Below are 24,718 nucleotides of genomic sequence, written 5' to 3'. Positions count from 1 at the left end.
ATAAATTTACAAACTGACGGAAGAAAATTGTCCCAGAGGCTACATTACCTCTTCAAGTTTATTGCAGTATCTTTAGCTCTTATTGCATATATCGTTACATGCCTTTTACAAGTCAGGATTATATATATATAGTATGCTCAGTTTAGCAGAAGTTATGTCTATTGCTTCTCTCTTGAAAATCAGCAGCATGCAGTGGAACATTTGGTGTGCAGAGCTTTGTTTCAAAAAGTGAAAAACGACTTAGGTTTAACTGAAGAGGGAACATGATCTTTATTGGCTTATATGTGAAGTTTAATTTTGGTTTTATGCAGAGTTTGCATAGTTCATGATTATTTTCTAATGAAAAAAACTAGATGTGTTGTCAGTGACCTTGAAGGAGATCAGGTGACAGTAGCAAACAGAAAAATTTGAAGAAGAGGCATAACTTTTAAGGTAGAAAGGTCAGCAAGAACTGCCTGGAACAAAAAAACAAAACAAAAAGAATTGTTAATGTCAGTATTCTAACTGGCAAAAGGAAGCCTATGAAATACAGCACAACAGAAACACCACTGCCATGCAATTCTGGCTTTGACACACTTTCTGAGTTCTTCACATTCGTCCTAAAAACCTGTCCTGAAGCTACGACCTCCCTTCGCTTTTCTCAATATCTTAATGTTAGAACATGTGCAAAACGCTAAAACGTGCAGTAGAAAATAACCTGGACTTTTGCCTCGAGCCTTCTTCAAATATACAAGGTAGCATGAGTTTATAAGAGGTCTAATATTTCAACTTGCTTCTATAAATAAACGTACATTATGAATCTTGGTCCCGTTATACTAGTATAAGGAGTATCTGGCTTTAGGAAATCGTTTTTGAGACGGAACTAATGTTTATTCAGTTGCAAGACGCATAAACATCCTTTTCCCTTTAAGCAAAGAATGTCGGCAGCTATTTTAAGGGTATCATTTAAATTTCTATGAGAAAAAACAAATAGAGTAATATGGTAAGCCGCTATTTAATTGAACTGTGTGTCAGGTATAAATTATACCATTGAAAAGAAACATTAAAACATTAACTCATTATTTTAAATGACAAAAAAAAAAGCGCCTACGTATCTTTACTGTATCATCCAAACGCATGCTCTTTAACTCTCTTGACTAGATTTTCTTTGTTCTAGCAGAATATGTGGACGTGTGCAATAAGAAAATGCAACTTGGGCTCCAATAGTTTCTACTAAAACTACTGGGTGTCTGGTTTCCCGTAACAGTTGTAATGGTTTCCTATATAATCTTGTGTGTGACTCCTTCACAAGAAGATTGTTCTCAACTAATTAAGGAATCTTGAATACTTAATATTCCTTAGCTCGAAACTTATAGGCTTTACCCAAGTGAAGAAATGAGGCTATGAGTCATGTGTGTCCTATGCATCTGAGACTGAAGTGCCCAAGCCTGGCACTCTCTCAGGAACTATTTCCATCCCGTCCCAGTGAAACTTATCCTTACTTCAGCTGCAGCCAGTGATGTCACCTCCATCAGGTTCACTGCTCGGAAAGCAAACACAGCAGCTGCCAGGACTGGAAAAGAATGCACACTGTTTCAACTGCTGACCTACTCATCAGCCCGACAAATTTACTGCTATGCCCGCAACCCCCTAGGAGAGCCCAGAACTGGTGCTTTACGTGACTTGCACGCATGCATTGCACTTTAGGTCCTGCGACGAAGGGAAATGATCTCCTCCGGAGAACAGAGTGCCCGGAGGATAGATAAACTGAATCCCATAGTTTGGGGAAAAAGGAAAATTCAGTGGTCTTAAAAGAGCCGTTTTTAGAAATGATTGCTTTCATGCCTGTAACTTAAATTACAAGTTTTTAAATGGCACGGAGATCTAATGATTACTTACAATTAAAGGTTTATTTGATGCAGGTGTTTTTTACTAACGCAACAGGGTTCTGAAAAGTTATATGGAGACTGTATTTTCAAGTTTATCAGATCACGTTTCATATGTCTCAAGAGGTCCTGATAGAAATGTGGCAATAAAGCGTTTTCTTAAAAAAATATTTTTATAATATTTTGTTATACTTTTATACTCGGCATTGACTTTCTTAGAGTGTCATAAGTGGATAGGTATGTGGGGAGAGCTGCTGTGGACTGATCCCGAAATTTACATTAACGTTGGCTATAGGAAAAAGAAGTTGAAACTTTGAAAAAAAAAATTATAGGACACCTTGAAGGTCAATAATGTACATGGAGTGGAAAGCAACGTTTGCATACGTTGCATATGCCTATGAAAAGAAAGTAATGCTAACGTGTAATCTTTCTTCTTACATAATCTGCCACAAAGCCCCACATGTGGGAGTGCATCATCATGGCCAGTGAAAGGACCCATGTGAGAGGTGGGTGCCCTGACAAGGTGATGGCAAGCCTAAGGATGGCTCTTGACTTCTCCCCCCTTTTTTCTCTTCCATCAGCAGTGGTGGTAGTTTATTCTCTACCCCACAAGTCCTTGAAATTTAGGAAATAAATGGTAAGGAATCTTCAAAATTATTTGAAAGACTGGCTCCTGAGTTTCTGGCAGAGCTAATCCAAATAGATAGTTTTTTAAAACACATTTTTACTGTGGGAATCACAACAATGCTACTGACAGTTCTCATACCAACTCTGAGTTAAGTTCCTAACTGAGTACAGTTCCTACTGTATTAAGGTGGAAACTGGGGCCCAGTGAGTTTGGATGGCATGTTCAAAGCCACACAGGTAGAAAACAGTGGAGTGAGAACTTAACTCTGGCTCTGGAGCCTAAGCATCTAACCACTCTTAGCACTTAGACTGAAGGTAAGTAGTAATGAGTCTTCCCTGACATGAAAATCTGGGTGCTTTCCTATGAGTCCTCTCTGCTGCCCTTCAGAATGGTTTTCCAGAGATGGCCTGAAGGATGATGCTATGATGATCCTGGGCTCTGACAGGGGAGTAGACGTCAACATCCAGACCTCTTAATTTTCCCAGAGAGAGGCACAGAGCAACAAGACCAGACTGGGAAACACAGGCATTTTTTAGGGTACAATAGATTTTGGACAGTCTGGCAAAAAAAAGCATTGCGACTAGTTAGGCAGGAAAATTCTCGGGGTGGGTGGGGGGTGGGGGGAAGATGGTGGTGGTAAAACAAAACTTTAAAAAGCCAAATCAGATGGGATTATCTAATTTGTAACAAGGGATGCAAGAGATCAAGGACAAAGACTTTTACCTTTTAACTGAAAAGGAGAAAACTTAAGAACTTTAGAGTCACCGAGTGTCTATGTTTATAAGAGTATCAAAGAAAATAATTTCTTTCGACCAGCAACTTCTCTATAGTTTTCCTAATATCTAGAATCATTTTGACAATGGAGACATTTGAGAAGCTAAGGAGTATGATGGCTACTTCCTTTTTTGTGTATAATTCAACAGAGTTGGTGAAAGCTTGACAGGATGGCCAAACTTTCTGCTGTAGCAGGAAAGAGTTTTACATGGCGGGAAATTGTTTTTCCAAAGGTAGATAAGAGGGGGGAAAAAGATCAGGCCACTAATTGACCTCAGCATCCAAATGCTTATGTGCTCATAACCTTTATTTATCTTGGTGTCACATCACAGAAGTTCCTTTGCGTCTGCCTCATGTTTGATTTGCCCAGCCTTTCCGCAGAACACTTCTGTTTGCCAAGGAGAAAAGCTCTCCACTTTGGGATATTTTCAACTGCAATCATGCTTCACATGAGGTAGAGAGACTCTAACATTTCCTTTTGGCCGTTTAAGCTATGCTCGTTAATTCTAAGCAACTCTATCACAAACATTCAGGCACCTTTGCTTTAAACTGTTCCTCAAAAGACCCTCATTAATTCATAATTAATTTTTAGTAATACTTACTAAATTAGTAATATTTACTAAAACTTTCTAAAGGCTATATAATAACTAACTTGGGCAAAAAAGTTGGTCCCAAAATATTCATCCCCCCAAATGTCTGAAATAATAACAATGAATTTGGGTACCCCTATATGAAATTATCCATCCTCTGGCTCTTGATCTGAATTCATGGGAGGGGAGTCTAGTTCCATTTCTACATGTTCTGTAATTCTTCCCTGCTGATTTTTTAAAAACCGTTCAGGGAAAGTAGGAAACCGGTGCAGAGTGCATTTCTACCTGTTCATCAGTAACGTTTTTATTAATGTTCTGAGCTCCAGCAGGGTGCCTAGCTTCGAGGAAATGCGTTAGTCAACATTCATTTATTTCTCTTTCACATAAGTTTGCTGAGGGGTGATAAGTCCCAGAATGAGAACATTTAAATTGTTAGAGGGCTTAAAGGTCTTTCAATTCCACATTTCTTTCACAGTAGAAAACCTCTTAACCTTCAGGTTACCATTAAAAAGCCCATTCTAGTTTTGAAAAATCCTAATTATTAGAAAGTACTTTCTTATACTGAGCCCCCTTTCTTTAACATGCTCTAATATTTTGAAATGATAAACAACAACAACAGCAACTAAACACAACACTCTTCAAAATTTATGACACACCCAGAGGAGATTTATTTGCTGGAAAGTCTACAATCCTGTTGCCTGAGAAACAGTAGCAGAAAACAAGGCTTCTTAGCCTGGAAAGTAGAAGGCTCTGGGGAAAGGCGAGGGTAGAAAAAACATGACGATAACCCTGGCTTAACAGGAGTACATTTTAGCAAGTCATGTCATCCAGAAGTGAGATGGGCTAACTCGTCAGACAAGGACGACCCAACACTGAAGTGTTTAAGCAGAGGGTGAGGACCGCCTGTCAGAAACATCTAAAAGAATCATACCTGATGCCCTCTAGGATTCCTCTCCCTGTAGAGTCTATGCATCACTGCCATTCAGCCAAGACAGCTGAGGGCAGACCCTTCTTTCCTCACGCCTATCTGTACGGGGTCAAAATCCAATTGAGACAGAAGGATACTGGGAGTTGTTAGCAGCACCATTAAGTGGTATCTCTGATTACACCAAGGGTGATGTTTTTCTTCGCGACACTTTATTATTACTCTAATTTTGCTTTTTGAATTAACATACTATTATTCTAGACCTCTCAGCATTCAAGAATATGTTAATATGGTACCTAAAGAAACTTCTATAAGAAAAGGGACTTCTTCAATGAAGCACTGTTTCCACAATTACCCAGAGCGGGATCTTGATAATGCTATCGATATAAGGTAAGGAAATGAAGACTCACACAGGTTAGATAATTTATTCAATATACACAACTGGAGAAGGTTGGACCCAGCACTCTGCCAGCTTTTCTGCTCTCCATCCATTGTTGTGAAAACCTTGTGCTATTTATTTGAATTTCCTAATAATCCCAATGATTAAAATAACTGAGATCATTTTGTATAAGATAAGCAAAATAATATAATGAACAAGAAATCTGTGCCCTATGTATTATCATACAGTTGTCTTGTATCTCTATTATAAGACCTGCTTAATTATAATAAGAGATCAATCTGTGGCTTCCTGAAAAAACAGATGAAATCTTTTTTGGCTGAAGAGAATACCTAAAAGGGGAAACTCAACCACCGGGAGTCAGAGGGTGTTAGCGAAAAGGAAAAGGTTTTGCATTCAAGTCCAGAACTCAAACTCAAGTCCAGAAGAGCTGAGATTTCAGCTTCGCAGGGAGGCTCCGTGTCAGCTTAGATTTTAGGCCGTGGTTGAGAAGGGGCTCGGAACACATGCGAAGGTAGAGAAGCCAGGAGTAGGACTGAAGTATCCCTACGCTCTGCTGTGCTGATCTCACAGCAGCTGACAGTAAGCCCTGGCTAAACTAAAAGCAGGGGAGGAGAAATGGACTTTCCTCGGAGCAAAGAAGAAAGACTCGGGATACACTAGTGTTGGGCAGTTACACGGAAGTATCTAGATCTCAGAACTTCAGTACTTGTCTTCTAAGGCAGGTAAATCTATTAAATGTTTAGGAATTAGAAATGACAGGCACCTATAGACTCAAACTGCAATTACAGATGGTCAGAAAGTAAAGGGGCTTTATTATAGAAACAGCATGTGTTTTACAAACAAGCACTTATTACCAGCAAGAATTTCCAGAGAGTTGTATCCTAGGATTCTATCCCACAAAAGCAGGAGTTGATCTGTAGCTAAATATCCAGAGAAAGCTCGAACCATCCATTTAAAGGATATGCGTAGCCTGTAGGCAAAGAAAAAAGAAAATAAATTTTACCAGTGAATGTTTTTTTCTTACAAACAGACAATGTCAGAAGAGCCAACCAATTCCACGGTTAAGTTAACTTCTTTGTGAGTCTTAGAAATCACCTCAGCATTTAAATCTCAAGTGCTCTCTTAAAAGCTGCAAAAGTGCAATGGTGAGAAGCCATGAGTCTTCAAATCAGTGGTCTCAACGTATCAAGAGGGAATATGTATATCTGCTATGTTACAGTTCAGCCTTTAGAAAACTCACTTCTATGTGCTATTTTTCAGGGTCTTTACTAATTAGTTATCAATGAGGTGATCTTACTAGTCAACAGTCCTTAACAGTTTGAATCATTCGAATCACGATTATTTGAATTTTTATTCAAAATACCAGAAAAATGCTTGGCAGCTGCATACTTTTCCAATTCAATAAGTTATGGTCCTACGTTTCAGTCAAAAGGCTACATAGGATGAATAAAATAAAACAAGAAGTAGGAGTCTTTGAAGGCAAATAGTTGTGAAGTTATAAGGGACCTTAGAAATAGATTTCTGATTTCAAACCCTTCATTTTAAAGGGGAACAACCGGAGAATTCAATTGACTTTGACAAAAAAAAAATCCTAAGAGATACGAGATCCCACTATTTATAAGTAGGTTATGTTACAATAATAATTTATCTCTGAAATCAGGAAATGAACTCGTTAGCTTTGATGCTTTAAGAGACAAACTATTCCCTCACATTTCTGTGTTATCTATTCTTACCATCACTTAACTGCTCCTGAGAAGTGTTAGCCAAACTCTTTGCTGGAGCTGTTACAATATTATATAGATAAATATCTGTGCTACTTTCTTAAAGCAAGAGAAAGGAATCTAAAGATTGCCTTTCTTGATGTATTAATTCTCTTAAGACCAAAAAGACCCCCAAGTTTTCAGAAATTCCTCAATACTAGATAACTATTATTCTAATATACCAAGGTACACAAAGGGAGTAGCATTGACAAATTAAACTTTTTGGTTGGCTTTAAGAATATCTGCTTATGAATGCCACAGTAATTTTTGGCCACAAGATATTTTAAATTAAAAAAAGATCATTTGTCTTTTAAGTCTAAATGATTAAGATCAACTAGTTTCATTTTATTGGATTTGTCAGTGTCTTAATAGAACAACAGCACCACACATTGTGCCCCCCTCTATGTACAGCACAGAATTAGTTTATTATAAATAAAGTTCATTGAGGTATAATTTATGGATAGTAAAATTTACCCTTATTAATGCACAGTTCTATGAGTTTTCCTAAGAACCAAATGGAAACTTCAAAACTGAAAAATAACAAAAAACAGAAAACAACCCTCACTGGATAGACCCAACAGCAAAATGGTAAGGACAGAGAAAAGAGCCAGTGATTTTGAATACAGATCAATAGAAAATGCCTAATCGGAACCATAGAGTAAAAATGATTGAAAATGAAGTGAATAGTTTCAGGGACCTTTGGGATAAGACCAAAAGTTTTAACATTTGTGTCACTGGAATTCTAGAAGAGAAGGAGAATAAATATGTTACAGAAAAAAGTACTGGACGAAATAATGATTGAAAATGTCCTAAATTTGGCAAAAGATACAAGCTTAAAGATTCAAGAAGCTTAGCAAACCCCAAGCACAGAAATCCATGTCCAGATACATCAGAATCAAGCTGCTGAGAAAAGATCTTGATAGTGGCTAATGAAAAAAACATTTTTCCCGAAATGTCTGGCAGAATTTACCAGTAAAGCCATCCATGCTGGAGTTTATTTGAAGGTAGAAGGTAATTAATTAAAAATGCATATTGTAGGGTATTGTAGGGGCTCCTGGGTGACTCAGTCCATTAAGCACCTGACTTTGGCTCAGGTCATGATCTCGGGGTCTGTGAGTTTGAGCCTCGCATCAGGCTTTCAGTGCAGAGCCCACTTCAGATCCTCTGTCCCCTTCTCTCTCTGTCCCACTCCTGCTCGTACTCTTTCTCTTTCTCTCTTTCCCTCAAAAATAAATAAACATTAAAACAAATTTTTTTAAGTGTATATTGTAAACCCCAGAGCACTCTTATGGACTGAATGGTTGTGTCCTCCCACCCGCCATGTATATGTTGAAACTCTACCTCACAATGTGATGGTATTAGGAAAAAGGGGGAGCCCTAGGGTGGTAATTGGAAAAAAATGAATCCCTCATGGTTGGGATTAGTGCCTTCATGAGAGTCGTGAGAGAGCCTGTTTCTCTTCTCTGCTCTCCACCACGTGGAGAATAAGTCCAATAAGAAGTCCATAGTCTGCAGCCTAGAAGAGGGTCCTCACTGGAACTCACTGAAGAAGAGGGTCCTCACTGAACCATGCTATCACCTTGATCTTGGACTTTTAGTTTTCAGAACTGTGGGAAATAAGTTTCTGTTATTTATGAGCCACACAGTCTATGGTAATTTGTTACAGCAGACTGAACTAAGACAGATATCTATGAAAAAAGATGTTTTAAAAAAGGTATAAATAATAATCCACAGTAGTGATAAAATGGAATAAAAAATACTCAATTAAGAGGGTTCGCATTTCTCCACATTCTCTCCAGCATCTATAGTCTCCTGATTTGTTCATTTTGGCCACTCTGACTGGTGTGAGAACCCTCTTGTACTGTTGGTGGGAAAGCAAACTGGTGCAGCCACTCTGGAAAACAGTGTGGAGGTTCCTCAAAAAATTAAAAATAGACCTACCCTATGACCCAGCAGTAGCACTGCTAGGAATTTACCCAAGGGATACAGGAGTACTGATGCATAGGGGCACTTGTACCCCAATGTTTATAGCAGCACTCTCAACAATAGCCAAATTATGGAAAGAGCCTAAATGTCCATCAACTGATGAACGGATAAAGAAGTTGTGGTTTATATACACGATGGAGTACTACGTGGCAATGAGAAAGAATGAAATATGGCCTCTTGTAGCAACATGGATGGAACTGGAGAGTGTGATGCTAAGTGAAATAAGCCATACAGAGAAAGACAGATACCATATGTTTTCATTCTTATGTGGATCCCGAGAAACTTAACAGAAACCCATGGGGGAGGGGAAGGAAAAAAAAAAAAAAGAGGTTAGAGTGGGAGAGAGCCAAAGCATAAGAGACTGTTAAAAACTAAGAACAAACTGAGGGTTGATGGGGGGTGGGAGGCAGGGGAGGGTAGGTGATGGGCATTGAGGAGGGCATCTTTTGGGATGAGCACTGGGCGTTGTATGGAAACCAATTTGACAATGAATTTCATATATTAAAAAAAAAAAAGAGAAATATAATGAAAGCCACACATATAAGTTAAGATTTTCTAACAACCACATTATTCAAAGAAGTAAAAAGAAATGGGTAGGGGCGCCTGGGTGGCTCAGTAAGTTAAGCGGCCGACTTCGGCTCAGGTCACGATCTCGCGGTCCATGAGTTCGAGCCCCGCGTCGGGCTGTGTGCTGACTGCTCAGAGCCTGGAGCCCGTTTCAGATTCTGTGTCTCCCTCTCTCTCTGCCCCTCCCCTGTTCATGCTCTGTCTCCCTCTGTCTCAAAAATAAGTAAACGTTAATAAATAAATAAATAAATAAAAGAAATGGGTAAATTAAATCTCAACAATATATTTTATTTAATTTAGTATGTCTCAAATATTATCATTTCAAAATGTAATAGATATTAAAAATTATTAATGCATTATTTAAAAAATAATTAAAAAGTATGCAGGAAAAAAGGAAAAAAGAACGAAAAAAGACAAATTGAAAATGTCTGCCAAGATAGCAGATGGTATCAATTGATATTATAATCTAATAATATCAATTATTAAATGTAAGTGGAACAAACATACCAATTAAAAAGACAAACTGACACACTGGAAAACCCAGTTACACTTTTGACAAGAAAGCCATTTAAAAAATAAAGACATAGATAATCAATATGTTAAAAGTAAAAGGACAGAAAGAATACACCACACAAATTGCAATTGAAAGAAAGCCGCGACGGCTCTATCAAATGTAGTAGACGTATTGCCAGGAATAAAGACATCAATAATGATATAGGTATCAGTTCTCCTAAAAACAGAGCCTCTAATACATGAAGTAAAATATGTGTACCAATGAAGGAAGAAATAGACATATTCACAATTATAATTGGAGACCAACATTTCTTTCTCAAAAATTAATAGAAAAAGTAGACAGAAAATTAGTAAGTTTATAGAAGGCTTGAACATTACCAAACACTTGACTTTGTTGACATTCATAGAATATTTTGCTGAGCAACAGCAGAACGTGAATGCTTTTCAAATGTATTTGTAATATTCACCAAGACAGATCAAATTCTGGGCCACGTTACAAACTTCGATACATTTTAAAAAACTGAAATCTTATGAAGCATGTTGTCTAACTGCAACAGAATTAAAATAGAAATCAATAACAGAAATATTTAGAATATTTAGAAATTAAACAACTGTTTAGAAATTAAACAACATGCTTCTAATAAAACCCATGGTCAAAAAGAAGTGACAAGAGAAATTAAGAAACATTTTGAACTGAATGAAAATGAAAACACAACATATCAAAATTTGTTGTGTGGAGGGAATGCAGTGCTTTGAAGGCAATTTATAACAATATTGCTTATATCAGAAAAGAAGAAAAGTCTCAAACTAATGATCTTCAACCTTAAACAAGAAGACAAGTGCAAAATAAGCCTAAAGTAAACATAAGGAAGGAAATAATAAATATAAGAGCATAAATCAATTAAATTTAAGACAGAAAAACAAGAGAGAAAATTAAAGAAACCAAAACATGTTTCTTTCAAAGAATAAAATTAATAAACCTCTAGCCAAACAATCAAGAAAAAAGAGAAGATACAAATATCAATGTCGAGAATGAGAGAGGTGTTGTCACTGTGATTCTATACATATTAAAAGGCTAATTAAGAATAATTAGGGAATATTATAAATAACTTTATGTCCATAAATACGATAACTTAGATAAAATGAACAAAATACCAAAGCTTACTCAAGAAGATATCAGTAACTTGAATAGTCCTATATCTATTAAAAAATTAAATTCTAATTTAAAAACCTTCAATTCATAAAAGCCTCTTAAGAATGTATTTCTAGCTTGATAATTAATTTTTAATACTTTCTTCTGCATAAGAATTTTAATGTTTATCATGAGTCATTGAAATAAATTTGTTCCTTTTAATGATTGAAGTATATAAATAGGCTAGAAAAAAGTTAGGATTTTAGTTTCTAGCAGTAAACTAAACATCTTAATCATGGTAAAACCTCATTATATTCAAATGTTCATTCCACAAGAGTAAAAACAAAGGTCAATTTACTACAAATTTAAGAAAAAAAGAGACCTGTGTACAATATAAAATATTTCCGGCACATTCTTGTTTTATAATCTTAAACATTAACAGAATCCTGTTTTTTACTGGCTACGAAGGAAAGGGTACAAGCTCAGTATTATCAGTGGATGATATGAAATGTTGTTTTATAAATGGCATTTCTAAGATCTAAGATGTCTGAAATTCAATGGTGCTTTACAGAAAGAATATATATAAAATCCTTCACTATTGAAACAACTTCATGAGGTAGGAATTCTCTTGATTCTAAAGATGAGGAAATTGAATTATCTTGATTTAAAGAAAGAAAATGAAACTTAGATGAATTCAATAACTTCATTAGGATTATACAGTTTAGTAGACAGGATTTAAACCCTGGTCTGTCTCCTAAACATACCCACTCATCCATCCATCCATCCATCCATCCATCCATCCATCCATCCATCCATCTACCTGATGTGGATTCAAGTGTGGGGAAGACAAATACTAAACTGTTGTATTTCCCATTAACTACTTTTGCCATCTCAGAGTTAATGCACCTTTCAAATATGTCCTCCCAATAGTGGAAACTGGTTGCACGAAGGGGAAGACAGTAACAAAATATTAATCAATCATTTAGAAACTTCTGTTGCCTTAGACATTGTTATTTCAAAAAGAGAAGAGAACCAATAATATGGAAGTCCAGAGACACCCTATATATTCACTGATAACTAATACTGAGGTAAATGAACAAATCTTCAAATTTTGGAATGAAAAAAATCACAGTCATTGCTAGGTAATTTATCTGTTTCCTTTAACAAGACAGCAAACTTTAATTTATATAGCTTTCATAAGTTGTTCTCTGATAAATCTAGCCTAAACTGACTTAATTTTATTATTATCACATTTCTTGGGTAGTATTTGTATCCACAAATTTTTGCCTCAGTTTTGGCCAACACCTCTCATTCTAAATGGAAATAAGTTCATTTTGGTGCTTCTTGTACCAGGCATAAAAATCCCAGCAAATAAAAATTTATCAGGATTTTGGGAATTCTTCCAAAAACTTTTGGCACAATGTACAGCTACACTTTACTACCTGATAATTATTGTTTCATTGGAGAAACTGTTAGTTTAATTTCTCTGAGGAATTACTGTATCTTTAAAAGCGCTTTACAATGATATAAGAGAACCTTCTGATGTCAAACAATCTATTCTTCAATTAGGAAAGAAAGGTACTCACGGTTGAGCCCCAATTTCTCGTAGATGATAAAAGAGCTGGGGGAGGTAAGTTTGAAGAAGAGTTTCAAACAGCAGACAGAGGGACACAATACCCTGGATATAATAACAAAACACAAAAGAAAAATATATTTTAGTATTTAAAAATGAACTCTGCCAATAAATTATTCAAATGGAAATGAGGAAAAGATTAACATAAATATTTGTATATTGTCTAAGAGTCAAAAACAGGAAATGTACTAATGATCTCTAATACTGTGTTTAAAGATAAATTTTTCCCTCTTTATGGATACTTACTATTACAGATATGCCAAGGAGCCTCCTTTTTAACACAATACGTTCCCTATATAACCTGGTGTATAATGCTCAGAGTCCAAGGAAAAACATCATTTTATAGAAAACATGCTACTTTGTAAGCCCGGTATTATCACTTAGGTCCAGCAAACTAGTTTTTTCTGGATCCATTCCAGTTTCCAGGTATTTCTCTGGTACTATAGTCACACCCTTTACTTTATGCCTCCGTGTGTCCTTTCCCTTCTAGCTGCCTCACCCATCAAGGAAAGTATTTCCTGCTGTTTTCACTTTCTTTGAAATCCATCCCCAGGGGAAAAGGGACTCCTGACTGCTTGAAATTTGCATCAGGAAGTTATCAAATGAGAATGGTTACTTAGTATAAAGACATATACACATTATGCCTGAACTATACATCTGTGTATGTATCTGAAATCTACCCTTTATAAGGGCATTATTTGTAGAGGACAAGAAGTAACCGATTTAAGCAGATGGCTTTTCAAGTGTGTTTATTACTTGACAACTCTGAATAAAGTCTTTCTTGTAGCTCAGCATTCCGCAGGGTTGATCTTTGTAAGGAAGTTTTGATCCTCTTTGTGAGTTTCTAGAGAAAAAAGGCTGTCGTGGTTCCAAATAGTTGAGTCTGGCTGCAAGCCAGAAAAGGAGACGACTGCCACTGAATAAAGAAAGGGCAGAGGCAGGGCTGGCCCAACCAATTCGCTGAAAAAGGACACCTCAGGGTCAGCACGGAGACAGAGAAAGAATATCCAGGGTTTGCTGGGCGTCAAGCTTCAGTGCTCTGCACAGGGACAGACACTGTGGGTGTGTAACGGGCAGCCACTTAAAAAAAAAAATTTTTTTTAAACTCTGAAGCATAAAATGGTACAGAATATGAGAGTAAGAAATCTGAGGCTAAAAATGAGGTTATTAGAAAATAGAATTGTTAGCATATTTCGGATTAGACTAAAAATTAATGTGAGATAAGCACTAACTCAAGTTGTCTCGGAGAGAAGAAACCCAAGATAATTGGTGGTGCCTCCTTTGTTCATGTGAGACATCCTGGATTTCTGTTATCCGCTGGCTCTCACGAGCAATGTATGGGAGCAAAGGTGGAGACACAGGAAAGCGGAACAGGAATACACAGGGTTAAACTGGGGGGGGATAAAGAACAGCAATTCAGTTTAACAGCAGGGACAGAGTCTTCTCTTTAGGGAAATCTGGTAGCCCTGATACGTTCTAATTTACTGTTTCTTCTGGAGAGTCAGTCAGATTACCCACAAGTAAACCAGAGCAGGCCCAAAGGTGAAAAAAAAAAATATAAAATAAATACTGCTTTTACTCAAGCTCATGGGTGGAAAAAAAGATAGGATAAAGGACTGGCCAAATAAAACAGATAAAAATGTTCAACTCCCAATATGCTCCTCTTTGACTTTGAGGTCAACGGAGCTATCTACTGAATAAACACAAAGAAAATATCAGTATGGTAACTGATAACTAGTCAAATGTGAAATTGAAAAATAAGTGACAGATAAATGTTTGATTTTCATTAACAAAGAAGAGATGATGATAATCACAGCAACAACAACAGTAAAAACAGCACTCATTTATTTACAGGACACTTGCCATTAGCCGAGGACTACCCAAGTGCTCTTCTCCCGAGCACTACAGAAATATATCAGGCTCATCTCCTAGATGGGGACACCAGCGTGCAAAGAAGGCATACTTGTCCAAGTGAATAATACAGACATTTTTATATGTTTTTTTTTTCTGTTAACATATAAAAGATAATTTAAGTGCAATTGATAAAGGCTTTTTTCCTCCTTCATCATCACCAAAAGTATTTAAATATCAATTTTTTTCTTTTCATTTATTCTACAGAAATATGTTGCTTAAAACCACAAATTACAATGTGTTGCTTCACAATGTAACCGAGTAGGAGACTTTTCCTTAAGGAAAGAAAACAGATTAGAGTCTAATTTGATCCAATGTTTATGAACTTACAGAAGGGTGAGAAGAGATGGAATGTAGTCTGAAGAAAAAACGCACATACATCTCACGGAATATCTGATACAGTTTGGAAGGTTCATGGTACAGAAAACAAAGCGGTGCAACTGAAAGAATAAAGAAAGTAATCAATAGCATGGTAGAACTATTAACATTTTAGAAAATAAGTCAACAAAACATGAAAGAATAAATCTATATTATGGTAGTATTCATTCAACAACAAGTCTAAAATCATATGTAGGTTTATCGTGTTGAAAAGGAAACATATACACATGTAAAAAGTTCAGTCATTAAAAGCTATAAAGGAGTAGTTAAAAACTACTGTAATCCCAACTGAATACAAGAATGGCACGATGGAATTACACTTCTAGGGATATGAAAAATTCAAAGTAACTTGAAAAAACTACGGAAAGTCAAGTCTCTCTTCTTTTTAATTGAAATAGTAAAGAGTGACAATCAGGCAATTCATTTTTCACTGGTTCCACAAAGGATCCAGGCCGCTTTGCAAAGTTTTTTATTTTGGAAGTCAGGTAAGCAAAATAGAAGATAATTCGTGACTAGTGTGTAGAATCATGGTCTTCAACTAGTTCAGTTTGAAAATAAAGATTTTGCTGAACAGTTTAGACTATTGGTCCATATCTCAGCATCATGTAAAGACAGTTTTCACAGATTCACAATAAACCAACCCTCGGGCAGAGGATTCATTTCTCTAATGAATGTTGAATTACGTCTTCCTTTGCACCCAGCTCTTGGCACTTAAACATGGGTGGGTCATCTCAATCAGAGACCCCACAACTGAATGTCAGGAAGTCCTAATCTCAGATGCTGATAAGACAGGATTATTCTGGACTGATATGGTTGTGCTTTTCATCTTTTCAAACCTCAAGAATTTCAGGCAGCATAAACACACTTATAATGCAGACACATAAAACTGTATTACCTAAATATTAATTTTAACACAAGATGACTTACTTTTTGGGTAATTTCAGCTATGATGTAAAATGGACAGGTTAGAAATTCTCAGGCTCCATAATCTGTCAGTAATGCCCTGAGAGCAGGAGGCATTAAGTCATCAGGGAAACCAATGAGGCAACTCACCTCTTTTTCACAAAGTGAAAGGAAAAATGGTAAAAAAATTTTAAATTCTTACAAATACAAACATTCAATGATCTGGGCTAAACGGCAGTGCACAGTATTACAGACGAGTGAATCAGCGAAAACTAGTGTTGCAAGGGAGAGATTGCGCTTTTTTCTGAAGGGTCAAAGAGAGACAAATCAATTTTAGGGGAGTCTAAAAAAACCCCTACTTTATATACAGAAAGAAAAAAATTATGTTATATACATACAGATGTTTAAAAGCTGACAGCCGTGACTTTCCATTTAAAAACTAACTTTAAAAATTTATTTTACCACCAAAATAAATTGCTATTTATTAAGGTAGTCTCTATATTTAAAAAGGTATTCTATATATTTAAAAAGACTAACTCATATTCTAATTATAACAACCTAAGATAAAGCAATGTGGCACAAATACATGGTATTATTATAAGTTCAAAGTGAAGGTTTGAAATCTATTTACCTTTTTATGCATATTTTTTCCTTTAACTTTTAAAGATACTGATATGTAAAAACCTATAATCTGAATTTTAAGATTTTATGGGTTCAGCAACCTTAACGGTCATTTCCAGTGAAGGAATAAAATAATTTTTCAATGAGCACTTTTTTACAAACATGTATAATACAAAAACCTTTGCAATCAGTTATTATTAAAGATACCACTACTGTTTGTGTTGAATTCCTCATGAAATTCTCTATGAAATGGAAAAGCTTTAGTCCATTATGTACAATATACAAAAAAAATCTACGTGAGTTTATTTTCTATCGAAAGCACATCTCCCTATATGGTTCCTTCGTAAAAATGACTTTGCACATTGTCTTTTTATCCAATTAAATATTGTGCCATAGGAATTTACTTATGAAGTCATGATATGCTATACCTACGATAACTTCATTCATCTGCATAAATGGGAGAGAGGAAGGCCAGTGTAAATCCATTTTTAAACGAGATAAGTATTGTAATTTTGAAGCGCTACAGTAACTAACACCGAGGTGGCAAAGTACTAACTACAGTTCCTCGGGGATGGTATGTGATTATTCTCATATTCTAAATGGGTGGTTGCTGCCAGGTGTTTGTGGGTGCTTACCACACATTTCTAAAAGAGTGTAAGTAAACTCTGTACCAAACATTTTGCGTCATCTACTTCCTTAGTGAACATTCTCCCCTCTGGTGTATAAACCTTAGCCAATACTTAAGAGACCAGAAGTGTGAACAAGCAGACTCAGAGTCAATGATGTATTTTACTCCCTAAGAATTGCTAGAAGATTTAAACTTTCTTGACACCATTAATGTCCTCCAAATCATTCAAGTTCACTTTTTAAAAGCTGTTTACTTGAAAAATTCTTGCAGCTGGAATTGAAATAGATAAAAAGACAGCACTTTTATTATTAGATGTAAACATTTAGTAACTTTTTGGGGGCTTTTCTATTTTAAATTCCTCATGTGTTTATAAAAGAGAAGTATGCTGAAACATCGTAACATTATGTATTACATTATGGAACATTGGTTGCTCAAGAGAATAAAGCAGAGTGCCCCATAATTGAAGCTTGTGATCAACACCACGAAGGGTAGCCTAGTACAAACTTCCTGGGTCCTCTGAATCCTTTTCATTGCATGCTGGTCTTAGAAGTTTTATATTATGTCATTCACCATTCTTGTCTGATGTTGAACACTGAGGGGGTTTTACCAAGAAAAGGGTTAATGTGTTGCTGATTCTCCTTACAAAAGGAAAACGTTAAAGTATTTCTGTTTAGCGTACAGGTGGGGGGGGTTGGGTAGCGACTTTGGTGATGACGCTCTTCAACAGGTTTCTATGTAATGTGCGAAAATTTAAAAATTAAGTGGTTTTAAGGTGTAGAGCACTCTTGCTAATCTTCATTAAGCTTCATTAAGCTTCTGTGTTCCTCATTTGATGCCGTGGGAGGCCAGAAAGGCATTCGGGGCTGTTAAGCCTGCACACGTGTTTTTCACATGTACCTTGGGACTAGTCTAGAGAAATCATAAACCCAGACTTAGTGTTGGCCCTCCCTTCACATCCTCTCTTGCCTATTATTTGTTTAAAATTTGTTCGGGAATTTCAGCAACCTCATTTTACACCTGTCAGAACTAAAAACCCACGCATACCCATTGGATTAGAGAATGGTAAACACACAGTCACTTCCACATTGTCTTCTAACTTTAATTGGCCAAGCAGTCATCATCTGAGAAAGTATGATGACGCTTTATTTTAAAAAAGGTTAATTGGCGGTATAAACAAATACTAAACTCAATATTTAAAAATGTGTACAGTTACTTGGTAAGCGTGTGGGTGATGTGGTATAAACTGTGATCTTCATCTTTAATTTTCTAAAGTGTAATAAAAACGGTGACTATTTTAAAGCCCAACTTACCATACATTGAAAATCCGTGAAAAGGGATTACACCTAAAAAAGATAAAAAAAAGTGTTTCTTTTCAATTAATATACCCACTGAGTTATTAGGTAAGCTTCAGAGGATTAAAAACGAAAATAGAAAGGTTTGCTATTTTTGCTTCAACTCTGTTCATGACTGTCAGAAAGACTTAGTGATGGTAGCCAATAAAAAAAAAAAAATATCTGCTTTTTAATACCTGGAGAAAAACAAACTAGAAGTTTTTGATATATATCCAGTTAACTTTCTATTGATAATGCTAAAAAATTAAAACTTTGAATATCATGTTACAAAAACAGAACAGGGCAGATGGCAAAACTAAGTTTAAGAACAAATTAGGATGGTCTCAGCAAGTCAGCAGATTATGTCCTTCCTGAAACAACTTCATCCTGTATATTAGAATCCAATCTGTTAAAAAGATAAGTGACCAGCTTACATAAACCAGCTGGGTCACCTCAGGAGAGTCACTGAACTTCCTGAGTTTTAGTTAACTGCCTGTCATGCAGAGGAACTAACACTGTCTCTGAAATATCATCTAGCTCTGAAATTCTATGTTGAACCATCATGTCTAGAGTAAATGCAGAGAAATTTGTGAGATCCAAAGAAAACCGGACATGCAAGGATCTTCCAGTGGCAAGATTCTTTACCAACTTTAAGGTCTTTTGCTTTCTAGAAACTGAGAAAATTCAAAACCAGATTAGAGTTATAAGAGAAGTCAACGTTCCTAATGACATGATAGCCACCAGCTTGAGCTGCACGGAGCACTTAGATGAGGGACCACCTTCCTTCTTCAAGTCTCTCTCTCTGTTTATATCTCTGGTTGAGTCTCTTTTTCTTCTTAGGAACAACCATCTTTTTCTACCTTCTCTCTCTGCTGTTTAATTTTATTTCTTTCCTGATTATAGGCTTTTAGAAAATAAAAAAAACAAGTCTGTCTTTTCTAACTTTTCTATGATAAAATTGTTGACATATGAAAAAAAAAAATCCGAGAGACAAATGAGTTAATAGACAGTAGGCATATTTTGATGTTCTACAGAAATGTAAGTATATATTGTATCTTTCTAAATACTGCCTCTCAAAGCAGGTTGCTATCATATAAAACCTTTATATTCTTTAAAAATTTTTTTAATGTTTATTTATTCTTGAGAGAGAGACAGACAGAGACAGAGTGTGAGTGGGGGAGGGTCAGCGAGAGAGGGAGACATAGAATCTGAAGCAGGCTCCAGGCTCCGAGCTGTCAGCACAGAGCCTGGTGCAGGCTCGAACTCACAAACTGTGAGATCATGACCCGAGCCGAAGTCGGACGCTTAATTAACCAACTGAGCCACCCAGGTGCCCCCAAAACCCTTATATTCTTCCTGCAAAACCCCTTTTTCTTTCCTCTGCTAAGCTATTGCAACAACATTTGAACAAGCAGGTGAGGGTAGTCAGGAGTGAAGGTGTTACTATTATGATTTTCATCTTCTACAAATATTTATTAAGGATCCAAGGATAGGACTACCCTAGTCAGGACAAGCCACTTTTAATTAGGAAGCTTACAGTGAATGACTTTGTGAACCATCAAGCAGCAAAAAGGGATGCAATATTAGGGTGACTTGGGCTTAGTTACACTTTCCCCACATCTCCCTCAAGTTCTGAAATTTATAGCTGCTCTAGAAGCAGCTAGGTCATAAGCTATTTGAGGCAAGGGACACAATTCCTACTGTGTAATATCTTCAGCACCCGCAGTATCTTCTACAAATGATACAAATGGATGGAAATTGGAGCATTTTATAGATACGATCAAAGCTTATAAATAAAATATTAAAGCGCGGCAGAGAAGAAACTAATGGTTGCTAGGGAGAGAAAGTTGGGGGGTGGGCAAAATGGGTGAAGGGGAATGGGAGATACAAGCTTCCAGTTATGGAATGAATAAGTCACAGGGATAAAAGAGGGAATATAGTCATTGGCATTGCAATAGTGCTCTACGGACAGAAGGTAGCTATACTTGTGGTGAGCACAGAATAGTATAGGCTTGTCCAATCACCATGCTGGTTAGCTGAAAGTAATGTAACATTGTGGGTCAACAATACTCCAATAAAAAATATTTTTCTAAGTTTATTCATTTATTTTGGAGAGAAAGTGAGTGTGTTTGCGTGGCAGGGGAGGGACAGAGGGAGAGGGAGAGAGAGAATCCCAAGCGGGCTTCATGCCCAGCACAGAGCCCCATGCCGGGCTCGATCTCACAACCTTGAGATCGTGACCTGAGCTGATATCAAGCCACCCAGGCGCCCCTAAACATTTTTTTCAAGTAAAAAAAAACATTGAAGTGTAATTTTAATTTATGAATAAGTAATTAACACATAGAATAGGAAGCTCTTAATAACTCAGTATTGAAATTACGAACGTCCAATGAACTCATACAGATGTGGTTGGAATTCTGTGTGACTCGAGGCAAGTTACCAACACTCTCTTGAGTCTCTGTTTTCATTTTTGAAAGTGGAGATAAACAAGACAACTTCACTGAGTTGTACTAAAGCACCGGTGAGTTAATGTCCTCAATGGGCACCAGTGCAGAGTTGAGGACACAGCAGACGGTCGGCAATCAGAGCTATTTTACGCTCTCACGAGGGGCAGTAACACAGTTAGGTATCGGCTTAAACCTAAGAACTTCTTTTTTTGTCAGTATTAGATAAGGGTTCACTTCAGCTTAATCAAGATTAGCCAGGGCTTAAGATTCCAGAAAACGGTGCACTGTCTGCTCTGTTAAAGGAGGACAAAGTCAAATTCTGGCAAACAAAAGTAGAAGGCATAAGAAGCAGTCAAGAATCCATTAACACTCTAGGGCACACTTCACCTAGAACAGTTCTTTGATCGCAGAGGGTGTCGCGTTCTTGGCCAGTTTCCCCAAATCCTTCCCTTTGCCTCCTATGGCTTCAAGTGTTTCAAGGTCGAGTTTCACGCACGTGGCCACCATCCCAGAGTATACTTCTAACAGGCAGCGGGATGCTTGGGCTACCAGCTCTCCTCTGGCCTTAGAGTCCTTCAAGTTTGCCACAACAGATTATTTTAAGAGCCCAGCCATCCTTTGGCCATCTAAAGAAAGTCTAAAATATTAACTGCCTGGTCCATTGAATAGGAATAATTTTTTAAAGTCATAATTTAATGGGCCTTTGACATAGCTCAGAATGGTAAACATCGGCCACAGAAATAAATCTTGAACTAGATTAAGATATAAATAGTAAATATGACTCAGAAAATACACCAAATATCAACATGCTTCACACTTACTAGATATTTTCCCTTCATTTCCTCACTGTCTCTGTTAATACTCAGCATTTGTAGTTGTACCACAGCTCTCAGGTCTGATTGACTTTAACATCATTCCAAATTTTTACACTCCTTCATGTGGGATTACTTGTTAAAGTTTAACTCATTTGTTGAAATAATCATTTCCTTTGCTTATTCTCATTCTACATGTAGCCTACAGGTCAGTAAGAGTAGGGATACGGCAATGGTTAAATTGTTTCCTAGCTATTTCTGTTGTCTTTCTGCATCAGAACTTCAGAATATCACTGTTACTTTATTTCAGCAATTAAAATTTCCCAAATACCAGAACATAGCCATATTTAAGTATCAACCTGAAAACCGTATTTTAAATACAAATTTGATTAGGTTTTCAACTTATGTCTAAAGTTATACATCAAATAAATTTTGGATTATGAGATGTTTTTACTTTATTTAATTAATATAGATGACAAAGTACATTGCTATTTATCAACTGGACACTTGTGAGCAGGTTTAAAATGACATATTTCACTATTGCTTCCAAGAGCCTTTCCTAATCTTTGTTGTGAGAGGCTGTCCTGGGCACTGTAGAATGTTGTTGTCGGGTTTTTTTCAATTTTTTTAATGTTTATTTATTATTGAGAGACAGAGGAGACAGAGCATGAGCAGGAGAGGGGCAGAGAAAGGGAAGACACAGAATCTGAAGCAGGCTCCAGGCTCCAGGCTGTCAGCACAGAGCTGGATGCGGGGCTCAAACCCACAAACCGCGAGATCATGACCTGAGTTGAAGCCGGACGCTTAAGTCCGACTGAGCCATCCAGGCGCCCCATGTGCACTGTACAGTGTTTGATGGCATCCCTGGCCTCTACTCATGAGACACTGGTAAAACCCCACCTCCCCTTGGCTCCGACAACCAAAAATGTCTACAGACATTGACAATGTTTCCTGGGGATGGGGAGGGGGGTGGGGGGGAGGGGCATGGGGTTGCCCTGATGTAGAGTCCTAAAATGCCTCTACCTAATGTTCACTAGCAACTAATTATTTTGTCTTACAGGAAACAAATGGTATTGGTATATTGTGCTGTGTATTTAAATCTCAGTCAGATCTATGTGTATTTCTCCTGTCTCCTTCCCTTGCTTCTATTCTTGTTCCTCTGTGTTCTTCCATATTGATTCCCTCATTCATTCGCTCTCTCATTCAATAACATTTACTGAGCAGTGACTTTACGCTATGCATGATTCTAGGTGTTAGATCTCTTGGTCATCAAAAGGTCCTTGTTCTCTCGGAGCTTACATTAGAATGACACTTTACTTATTATTATTTTTTTTTTTAATTAATTTTTTTTTTTTTAAGTAGGCTCCATGCTCAGCATGGAGACCAACGTGGGGCTTGGACTCATGACCCGGAGATCAAGACCTGAGCTGAGATCAAGAGTCGGATGCTTCAGGGGCGCCTGGGTGGCGCAGTCGGTTAAGCGTCCGACTTCAGCCAGGTCACGATCTCGCGGTCCGTGAGCTCGAGCCCCGCGTCAGGCTCTGGGCTGATGGCTCGGAGCCTGGAGCCTGTTTCCGATTCTGTGTCTCCCTCTCTCTCTGCCCCTCCCCCGTTCATGCTCTGTCTCTCTCTGTCCCAAAAATAAATAAAAAACGTTGAAAAAAAAAAAAAATTAAGAGTCGGATGCTTCAGCCACCCAGGCACCCCATAGAGTGACACTTTTATTTTACACAGTAGTGAGCATGATCTTTTAAAAATATTAGTCAGGAATCAGAGAAGAGATGTCACTGGAAGAAGAGAATAGGGAACTCCAAAATTCTGCCCTTCCGCTAAAGCAACGGTTAAGCTGGCTAGAAGTGTTAGATCAACTTTTTTTGAGTTCTGTAATTTGTTTAAAAAAAAAAAAAACAAACATAAAATAAAACAAAAAAATAAAAAAATTACAACCAAGGAAATTCTTCATGAAAAAAGAAGCTGCTGAATTTTGGAAAGAAAGCATTGTGGTATTTTAATTTACCCACCTACCATCGCCCATTCTCCAGCTTGGAGGCAGCTATGAAGATGTTCCTGCACCCATGTTCCTGGTGCAGCTTGCTGGCAATAGGGATCGTGAATCGAAAACTTGTGGTTGTGTGTTTTGACCTGTCTAGTAACTATCTGAGGGATTGGGCTGAAATGGCCTGCCCGCTTACTGAAAGCATTTAGGTGCAAATATACTAGCTAAAGCTTCCTGGGGCAGCAAAGGATAACAGATGAGGCAAGCAGCAGACAGACTGACAAGCCTGGAAATGAAGAGGCTGTGGAAGGATATATATGGAGATATAAAGGCTTTGAAAAACTCCTCTGTATTCAGGGGAATCTAGAAAAGATCGGAGAAGTACTTCAGCTTTCACCTCTGCCAGACTTCTGGGCTCTGGGCAAGCAGGAAGTGAAGGTTAGGGTAGAACTCTAAATGGCCTGGCGAGGGCCGGCTGGGTGGCTCAGTCGGTGAAGCGTCTGATTCTTGGTTTTGGTTCAGATCATGATCTCATGGTTCATGAGTTCAAGCCCTACATTGAGCTCTGTGCTGACAGAGCGGAGTCTGCTTGGGATTCTCTCTCTTTCTCCCTCTGTCTCTGCCCCTCCCCCTGCGCTCTCTAGAGTCTTTCTCTCTCCAAATAAATAAATTAAAAAAAAAAAAATTAAATGGCCTGGCTAAGCCTCGACGGAGTACCTCAACATAGAGCCAACCTGCAAAGACTGGGATAGATTTTTTTCTTTTGGTTTCTGATGTTTAAGGAAACCTCTGTCAAATTACCAGTTGGCCACTAGGCTAATGGAACAGAGACCTCAGTGGGCACTCCATACAAAAAAACAACAACACAATATTGACAAAGTAGTTTAGAAAAGTCACTAAACAAGCAACAACAACAAA

The 24,718-nt window shown here is 37.3% G+C and overlaps 1 protein-coding gene across 3 annotated transcripts in view; it reads right to left on the bottom strand.

The window, feature by feature from the left end:
* Nucleotides 1–251: 251 nt before the first annotated feature.
* Nucleotides 252–24,718, bottom strand: part of TBC1D19 (TBC1 domain family member 19) — a 144,421-nt gene continuing 119,954 nt past the window's right edge. For all 3 annotated transcript variants that reach the window (XM_060655285.3, XM_060655288.3, XM_060655287.3), the window contains 6 exons: nt 18,525–18,557; nt 15,015–15,124; nt 12,727–12,818; nt 6,037–6,152; nt 1,482–1,552; nt 252–455 (listed from right to left, as the gene is read on the bottom strand). In XM_060655285.3, coding sequence (XP_060511268.1) covers nt 381–455; nt 1,482–1,552; nt 6,037–6,152; nt 12,727–12,818; nt 15,015–15,124; nt 18,525–18,557 — 497 coding nt within the window. In that variant the 3' untranslated portion in view covers nt 252–380. The remainder of the gene's footprint in view (nt 456–1,481; nt 1,553–6,036; nt 6,153–12,726; nt 12,819–15,014; nt 15,125–18,524; nt 18,558–24,718) is intronic.

This window comes from Panthera onca, chromosome B1 (genome assembly GCF_046562875.1).
Source record: "Panthera onca isolate mPanOnc1 chromosome B1, mPanOnc1 haplotype 2, whole genome shotgun sequence".
Taxonomy (NCBI): Eukaryota; Metazoa; Chordata; class Mammalia; order Carnivora; family Felidae; genus Panthera; species Panthera onca.
The sequence above is the reverse complement of the archived record's forward strand: the minus strand, read 5'-3'. Positions and strand labels throughout refer to the sequence as shown.